This window comes from Sabethes cyaneus, chromosome 3 (genome assembly GCF_943734655.1).
Source record: "Sabethes cyaneus chromosome 3, idSabCyanKW18_F2, whole genome shotgun sequence".
NCBI lineage: Eukaryota > Metazoa > Arthropoda > Insecta > Diptera > Culicidae > Sabethes > Sabethes cyaneus.
In genome coordinates, this window is record NC_071355.1 from 240,926,815 (window position 1) to 240,936,236 (window position 9,422).

General features: G+C 50.2%; 1 protein-coding gene across 1 annotated transcript; it reads left to right on the plus strand.

Moving 5' to 3' along the window:
- Positions 1-5,496: 5,496 nt before the first annotated feature.
- LOC128742227 (protein HIRA homolog) lies at positions 5,497-8,780 on the plus strand. Its single transcript, XM_053838514.1, has 5 exons — positions 5,497-5,604; positions 5,673-7,654; positions 7,721-7,835; positions 7,892-8,141; positions 8,201-8,780. Exons 1-5 carry the CDS (start codon positions 5,568-5,570, stop codon positions 8,571-8,573), a joined length of 2,757 nt encoding a protein of 918 aa, XP_053694489.1. The 5' UTR covers positions 5,497-5,567; the 3' UTR covers positions 8,574-8,780.
- Positions 8,781-9,422: the final 642 nt, after the last annotated feature.

Below are 9,422 nucleotides of genomic sequence, written 5' to 3' on the forward strand. Positions count from 1 at the left end.
TCTCGGTAGAAGCATGTTCGATGAACCTGAAAATACCGAGAACCTGAGCAGAGGGTCCAAAGCCCCCAAAGGAGGATGGTTTTAATAGCTATTATCCATGGCTAAAAGTAAAAACATGAATGGATAAACCCCTAATCCAAGGTGTCATGCGACCCGTGCCGAGGGATGAATGGTGGGGGGGGTTCTATAAATACTCAGCCTCAAACGGAGCCTGTGGAGTACCAGAGCGCCCTCCACAGTAATCAGCCCTTACCGCATCATGAGGGGCTCTGATGTGGCGGACTTTTCTTTCCCCTCAACTCGTGGGATTCTTATGGAAGACAAAATCAAAAATACAACAAGTGTGGATACGGTGGAAAACCCGTTCGCTAGAGGAGGCATCCAGCGTTCTCCACCAAGGGTGGAGAAGGATGCAACTAGGAGCGCTAGTGTGGGTGGCAAAGGCAGCGGTATGCCTACCACGCCGGACACAGCGATGAACGACCCAGCGCTTATCAGGGCGATGGAGAAAAATAGAGACGCTGTACCTAAAGTGGTAGCAGCGTCACAGCAGCTCGAGGTAATAATCGAGTTTACGTCAGGTCGCGGCAATTTCTCCAAGGACCTGAAGCAGAGCTTGCTCATGCTTCGGAGAACCTTGAATGCAGCGACCAAAACGCACAACGACCTCGTGGCGCGTGCAGGAGAGGCTAAGAAGGTGACCGTGAAGGCGTCGAAGGCAGTACAAACGGACGCTTGCCCGTTGACGGAGTGTCGTAACGCGGCCCAGGAGGCTACGAAAAGCACTACCAGCAGCGGTAAGGCATCCGCCAAGCGCCCGAGACAGTCCCCGGGGGATAGCACCCCTGGCGGACCGAAAAAACGCCTGATCGGTAAAAGCCCTCAGGCTAGCGGGTTGGCAGAGCTAACCGATGAACCAGCGGGAAGCTCCAAGACAGGTGGCCCGTGGACCGAGGTTAGGGCCAAGAGAAAAGGCGGAGGAGGCTCCAGTAAAAAAACTGCTCCACCTAAACCGGCAAGAAAGCGAGCGAAGAAGGGCGACGCTCTTATCCTGAAAACCGACGGGTCTAAATACTCGGAGGTTCTGAAGGCCATGAGAGGAGACGCCCTACTCAAGGATCTGGGCGCGGACGTACGGAGCATCCGCCGCTCACGCACGGGCGATATGATCCTCGAGTTAAAGAAGGACGCCACAAAGAAGAGTTCCGCATACAAGCCCATAGCGGAAGGAGTGCTCGGGGACGGAGTGAAGGTACGTGCTCTCACACCAGAAGTGACTCTCCAGCTTAAGAACCTGGACGAGATCACCGAAGTGCGTGAGGTCGTACAAGCTCTCAAAGAGCAAAGTGGAGTGGTGGTGGCAACCGAGGCGGTTCGCCTACGCAAGGGTCCGGCCGGGACCCAGGTAGCCACCATACGACTTCCGCTGATTGACGGAAACAAAGCCCTGAAAGCTGCTAGGCTAAAAGTGGGGTGGTCGGTATGCCCACTGAGCGTGTCCAAGCAGTCGGAAGCTTGCTTCCGGTGTTTCGAGCACGGACATAAAGCCTGGAACTGCAAGGGGCCAGATAGGAGCCAGTTGTGCAGGAGATGTGGCAGTGCTGGCCATAAAGCAAAGGACTGCGCGGAGCCTCCTAAGTGCCTGATCTGTACCGGTAAACGGGACGCAAAGCACGTAACGGGAGGTCCAAGGTGCCCGGCCGGTGTGCCGGCGACTAAGCCACGTTCATAGTGCAAGTGACACAACTCAACCTGAACCACTGCAGCACAGCTCAGCAGCTGTTACACCAAGCAGTTTCTGAGTCAGCAATGGACATTGCCATAGTCTCGGATCCATATCGCGTCCCTGCCGGAAACGGCAACTGGGTCTCGGATAGGTCTGCGACGGCGGCTATATGGACAACAAGCAGGTTCCCGGTTCAGGAGGTTGTGTCAACTGCAGACGAGGGATTTGCGGTTGCCAAAGTGAGTGGAGTGTTCTACTGCAGTTGTTATGCTCCGCCGAGTTGGTCTATCGAGCAGTTTACGCGGATGGTAGACCGAGTATCAGTTGTGCTGACTGGTTTAAGGCCGGTGGTTGTGGCGGGCGACTTTAACGCTTGGGCGGTAGAGTGGGGAAGTCGTCGCACGAACCATAGGGGTCGGATTCTGTTTGAAGCTCTGGCAAAGCTCAACGTAGATCTGGCCAACGTCGGCAACACAAGTACCTTCAGTACGAACGGTGCGGAGTCTATCATCGACGTGACTTTCGGCAGTCCTGGTCTGATAGGAGACTGGCGGGTAGATAATGGCTACACTCACAGTGACCACCAGGCGGTCCGCTATGGTGTCGGTCAGATAACGAGGCGGCAGGCGGCGAGTAGGGCCAACACTCCAACCACCCGTGGATGGAAGACATCATACTTCGATCCCGAAGTATTTGTGGAAGCGATCTGGAGAGAGTGCGGTGATCGCGGTATGCCCGATCCGAACGCTGATCATTTGGTTGAGGTACTGTCGCGAGCATGTGACGCTACCATGCCTAGGAAAGGTCGTCCTAGGTATGGCAGGTCACCGGCTTACTGGTGGACAGATGAAATTGTGGAACTCCGCGGAGCGTGCTTTCGTGCGAGGAGAATTATGCAAAGAGCTCGTTCGGATGAAAGCAGGGCTGAACGTCGAGTAGCACTTGTTGCTGCACGCGCAGCGCTTAAGAGCGGGATAAAAGCTAGTAAACGAGACTGCTTTGAAAGGTTATGTGCTAGTGCCAATGCGAACCCGTGGGGTGATGCCTACAGAGTCGTAATGGCAAAGACCAAGGGTGTGATGGCGCCCGCTGAGCAATCGCCAGAGATGCTGGAGCGGATCATCGAGGGCCTCTTTCCGCGCCACGAGCCAAGGCCCTGGCCCCAGGCCGCTGAGTCGTCCCACGGCCGACGTTCCAGTATCTCAGACCATAGCGTAGGATGGTCGGCCTCCCAGCCGAACATCCAAAGTAACGTGGGCGACGGCGGTTTGGAGGTCGGGGAGGAAGTGACGGTTACGAACGAGGAACTCATTGATATCGCTAAATCCCTAAAGGTGAGCAAGGCACCGGGGCCAGACGGTATCCCGAATATGGCCATTAAAGCGGCTATTTTAGAGGCTCCCGAATTATTCGGGGCAGTAATGAATAGATGCCTGGAAGCTGGCCACTTCCCGGACAGATGGAAGCGACAGAACCTGGTCCTATTGCCGAAGCCGGGAAAACCTCCAGGTGTCCCCTCGTCATATAGGCCGATCTGTCTACTCGATACTGCCGGCAAGGTGCTGGAGAGGGTTATCCTTAACAGACTCGTACAGTACACGGAGGGTACAAACGGTCTGTCAAGGAACCAATTCGGCTTCCGAAAAGGCAAATCTACGGTGGATGCCATCTTGTCTGTCACTAAGACAGCCGAGGTGGCAATCCAGCCCAAGAGGACAGGTATTCGTTATTGCGCAGTTGTCACGCTCGACGTGAGAAATGCGTTTAATAGCGCTAGCTGGGACTCCATAGCCAGCTCGCTTCGGAACGTCCAAGTGCCGGTGTCGCTGTACAGAATTCTGGAAAATTATTTCCAGAATCGTGTGCTATGCTACAACACGGAGGAGGGTCAGAAATGTGTTCCAATCACCTCAGGGGTTCCGCAAGGTTCCATACTGGGCCCGGTGTTGTGGAACGTCATGTATGACGAGGTGTTGAAGCTAAAGTTTCCGGTAGGGGTGGCGATTGTCGGCTTTGCGGACGATATCACCTTGGAAGTCTACGGTGAATCTATCAGAGAGGTTGAGTTGACGGCTGCCCACTCTATAAGCATTGTTGAAGATTGGATGCGATCCAGGAAACTGGACCTAGCGCATCATAAAACGGAGGTTATCGTGGTTAACAACCGCAAGTCGGTGCAGCAAGCAAATATCAGTGTCGGGGACTGCACTATTTCGTCAACGCGGTTCTTAAAACTCCTTGGAGTCATGGTCGACGACAAGCTCAAGTTCGGGAGCCACGTCGACTATGCCTGCAAGAAGGCTTCCACAGCTATTTCGGCATTGTCTCGTATGATGTCTAATAGCTCTGCGGTATATGGCAGCAAGCGAAGGCTTTTAGCCAACGTGGTCCAGTCCATACTCAGGTATGGCGGGCCGGTGTGGTCATCGGCGTTAGGTACCAAAAGCTATCTAGCCAAGCTGGAAAGCACCTATCGTCTCATGTGCTTAAGAGTGGCGAGTGCGTACCGCACAGTTTCACATGACGCAATCTGCGTCTTAGCGGGTATGGTGCCTATTGGTATCATCATCAGCGAGGACGTAGAGTGCTTCAACCAACGTGGAACTAGAGGCATACGGAGTACCACAAGATCGGCCTCGATGATCACATGGCAGCGGGCATGGTCTGATTCCACAAAAGGCCGGTGGACACATAGACTTATCCCGGAACTATCCGGATGGGTCAACAGGCGTCATGGCGAAGTCAACTTCCACCTGACACAGATTCTGTCAGGGCATGGTTGTTTTAGACAGTATCTGCACAAATTTGGGCATGCGGAGTCCCCCGAGTGTCCCGAATGCGCGGACGTTGAGGAAACTGCAGAACATGCTTTCTTCATATGCCCTCGTTTCGAGGGCGTGAGAAGCAACATGATGGCAGTTAGCGGACAGGACACTACTCCGGATAACTTAGTCCAAAGGATGTGTTCTAGCTCGGACGTCTGGGGTGCGGTCAATGCGGCTGCTACCCAGATCGTACTTGAGCTACAAAACCGCTGGAAAGCCGATCAACGGCGAATAAACAGCCTAACTACCATAGTCCAGTAGTTATCTAAGAGCGTGCGTTAAGCACAATAGCCCCTCCCTGAAGTAATACCGATAAGGTGGTTCCAGGGGGGATTGAGGCTGGAGACTCGAGTAGGGTTTTAGTGGGTCTGGATCTTCACGATCTTCACGGGATACCAAACCCCACTCCCTGAGCTGTCTTCTCAGGTGTCTGATAGCAGATTTCCCTACTCGTTAAAAAAAAAAAAACTCGCTCGGCCATCGAAGAGACCGCTACCGCGGCACTAGGTATTGAGCCTCGGAGTACACAAAATGATTGGTTTGATGAGGAATGCCAACAAGCGATGCTTGGAAAAATTATCTAAGTATTGACACTAGAGTGAACCTGGCCAAATACCGACCAGTACCGAACCAGTTGACCACGATCCTGAGGAGGAAAAAGCGCTAAAAGGAGGACAGAGATCGTCAAGAATTGGAGCAACTAGTCCGATTGAAAAAATATATGCAAATTTGGCAACGTTGTTATAATCCGGCAAGATTTCGTTTTACTCAAAAAAGGCCGGTAATGCTTTGGCGTGTAGTACTGACTGTCAAGTTGATTTTTCTGCAAGTTGTTTGCAAAAAAATCCTCGCGCTTGTTTGACCGGTTATAATTTTAATGTGCAATGCAAAGTTTATCATATATTTGAATAATTGAATATATTTATACTACCAATACGTAAATAATAATACTATTATCATATCAAAAATATGCATTGAATTCCATGCTCATATAATTAAACTCCAAAAGACAAACGATGAAAATCCTGCAACCGAATTGGGTTCATCACGATGGTAAGTTTGTTCTATTCGGAATAAACTAACATTTGCATAACCTTCGTTAACTTTTCTCTATTTCGCAGAAAAATCCATTTTTTCCATCGACGTCCACCCGAGTGGGGAAAAGTTCTCCACCGGCGGACAGGGCAACGATTCCGGTCGAGTCGTCATCTGGAACATGGCCCCCGTAGTGGACGAGGAGGCCGAAAAGGATCCCACCGTTCCGAAGATCCTTTGCCAAATGGACAACCACTTGGCATGCGTGAATTGCGTCCGGTGGAGCGGCAGCGGTACGATGCTGGCTTCCTGTGCCGACGATAAGCTGATTATGATCTGGAAGAAAACGGCCGGCGGAGGAAGTGCGTTCGGCTCGGCAAAAACGGCCGAACATTGGCGATGCATTGCGACGTTGCGAGGTCATGCCGGGGACGTGCTGGATCTGGCATGGTCACCGCAGGATCAGTATATCGCTAGTTGTAGCGTGGATAATACGGTTATCATTTGGGATGCTAAAGAGTTTCCCCATATTGTGCAGGTGATGAAGGGGCATACTGGGTTGGTGAAAGGTGTGACATGGGATCCGGTTGGGAAGTTTATTGCGTCCCAGAGTGATGATAAAACGCTTAAAATTTGGAAGACGTCCAATTTTTCGTTGTTTAAAACTATTACCGATCCTTTCGAGGAGTGCGGAGGAACGACGCACATTTTGCGCCTGTCATGGTCCCCTGATGGTCAGTATCTGGTGTCCGCCCATGCAATGAACGGAGGTGGGCCAACAGCGCAGATAATCGAGCGGGATGGGTGGAAGTGTGACAAAGATTTCGTTGGTCACCGGAAAGCGGTGACCTGCGTGAGGTTTCACGATGCGATATTGAAGAGGATGGCTCCAAAAACTAACAAATCTCAGCAATATTGCTGTTTGGCGGTTGGAGCTAGGGACAAAAGCTTGTCGGTTTGGTTGACGGCTTTACAGCGACCGCTAGTAGTGGTCTATGATCTCTTCCAGGATTCTATTTTGGATCTCAGCTGGAGTCACAATGGATATATTTTGCTGGCTTGTAGCAGTGACGGTCGTGTGGCTTGTCTGCAGTTTAGTGAAGAAGAACTGGGGAAGCCCCTTTCGGAGGAAGATAAGAACAGTCTTTATCAACGAATGTACGGGAAGGATATTACGCTAGATCTATACACACAGTCGAACAAAGATATGATTATCGAGTATCCGGATTTGCTCAATGCGACGCAAACGAAATTGACTGTTCCGACGCTGATTCCTCAAACGCCACAAAGCACAGCTGAGAAATCAACTGATAACGATCAGACCAAAACTATTTCACAGGCAATAGCCAAGCCGTCGACAAGTATGGAAGTCCATCGACCGATTGCGAAGCAAATTGAGACAAAAACCGTGGACGGAAAGCGCAGAATTACACCCGTTTTTATACCATTAACGGACGATACTGAAACTCCGGCAGCCGGCATTGGTCAGTTCTCCAGCAGTAGCGCTAGCAAGAGCAGTATTATAACGGTTGAGAAGAAAACCGATTTGCCAAGTAGCGAAAGCAACGCTACTCCATCGACGGTCAGCGCTGTAGATAGTCTGGTAGAGCAAACCGTAAAACTAGACATTCGGTTAAAGAAACGGTCGCCTCCACCGAATCGAACCGACCGCCTTAAGGATCTTCCGCGTCTGCCGTCGCCGGAAAAAAGCACGGAACCGAGCGCGAGCACAGGTCAGCAAACACCCGTCGTATCGGGCAAAGTGACCGTCCTGACGGGAACGGTAACCAAAGCGTTCGGTGACTATCGGATACAGGTCGGAAATGGTGCCATCAAAACCGGATACGGAGCGCTTTGCCGGGTGGTCGGCCATCTGCTGAGCATTCCACGTTCGGATAAAAAAATTTGGGAGTCCGTTATCGGCTCACCGGTGGTTAGCCTTGCCCTGTCCAAGAAGTACGTTGTTTTCTGCAGCTTGGACGGCAGCATTCGCTACCTCGATATTCGAACCGGCTCGCCGGTACTGCCGGTGCTCAGCTTAACTAGTCCAGTGGTGCAGTGTACCTTTGTAAGGCTGCTTAAGGTTTTTTTCTTAGAGATAATTTGAGAATTAATTTTGTTTTCTTTCATTCAGAGTGCCAATTGTAAACTGGCGGGCGTCCTGACGGAAAACTGTACGCTGCGAGTGTGGGATATGGATGAGCAAAGCATCTTTCTCAACGGTAGCTGTCGGGATATTATGGGAACTAGTGAGTAGAATAATTGCTCGTTGTGAGCGACGATCATGAATTTATAATTGTTTTAGGCTTCGCGACGCTCCTTCACATATCGGACAATGGTGTCCCATTCATAGTTCTTGCAAATGGATCGTCCTTTTCATACAGTAAAAAGCTGGAAAGCTGGGTAATCACCAATTCGTCCGATCCAGTAATGCGACTCGGTTTGTTCTGCAGCAAACCCGGTCCAATGGTGCGAAACATTAAATCCTTTCCGCTTACCACCATCCAATCGTTTGGTAACTTTCCTCCCACGAATCTTAGGAATTTTCTCAATTGGTAAGTTTTAGGAAATACTCATTTGTTAGAAGTCACATCAATAACGTACTTTCTTACAGCCAGAACAACACCTGGGAGTTCACAGCTCAGGTGGCATTCATTGAAAATCAAATCAAAATAGCGGAGATGATCAACTCCCCAACGGAACTTAAACATTGGTACCTGATGCTTGGCTTCCATTTAGCGCAAAACGGAACCGAAGATAAAGTGCGCCAAGTGTTGGATCAACTGCTTGGAACCACTTTTCAGCTGCCCACCAGTGGGCCCGAAGCCAGCATACTTGGAATTCCGAAAGCGACTCTGCTGGAGGAGATTCTCAATCAGCTGAAAACGCAGTCACAGTGGCAGCGGATCTATATGGAGTACAGCGAGCAGCTGAAGATGCGCCAAATGAAGGACGAGGAAACGGAGAGCAGTCCGACCGTAAGTTAGTATGTGTCTCTATGTGTAACTTTCGTGTTAATATCAACGTAACCGACTCGGGATATTTATTGCGGCATTTCCAATGTCCAATGTATTGTGGTATAACATTAGGTGCGTCCATTTTGCGGTCTATATTTCAGTTATAGGCTCTTCTGAAATTGTACCAAAACCAGTGACGAGTAGAGCGGATAAGCTGTGCTAAAATATTTCTCTGAATGTGAGCTTTTGTTAAGTAAAAAATGTCGCCTCATAAAGAAATGAAAAATTCAGTACATTTGTTATACCGAAAAATAGCTTCCTGTCCAAGGTTTCAGACTATTTGCACATTCTACAGCATCAAGGAATATCGTAAAATCAGTCTGAACATGGCTTTAAAATGTCTGAACTCTAAAAGTAGATAGATTTCGATGATTTTTTTTGCCTAAACCAAGGTATGTATGACGTATTTTTATCTCCAGTAAAAGCGGTTGTGGGCCTAGAGTGTCCACAGTCGGGAATCCTGAAGAAATCGAAGTTTAAATTTCTGACGAACACTGAAGGTCTAATTTGGGAAAAATGATAATCACCTATCGGAACGAAGCTCTGGCGGAGGTGAAGCAACTGGAAGCACGAGGACGACATTTCAGAACACTGGCGATGTTGCAGGAGGCAGCAGCCGTTCTTCAGGCGGAAAAGTGCGTGCTGTTGAAAGCACAACGACGTTAACTTTGATTCGAGTAGGTTCCAGGCCTCTTATTCAGCAACTCTTATCCCTAGCTTCTCGTGGTATCATCCGGGAAAACGGGTAAGTTACTCACACTGTCAAGTTCCGTGGCCGTTGCACCCGCTCCTTGCCCAGCAGGGCAAGCTGGCTCAACT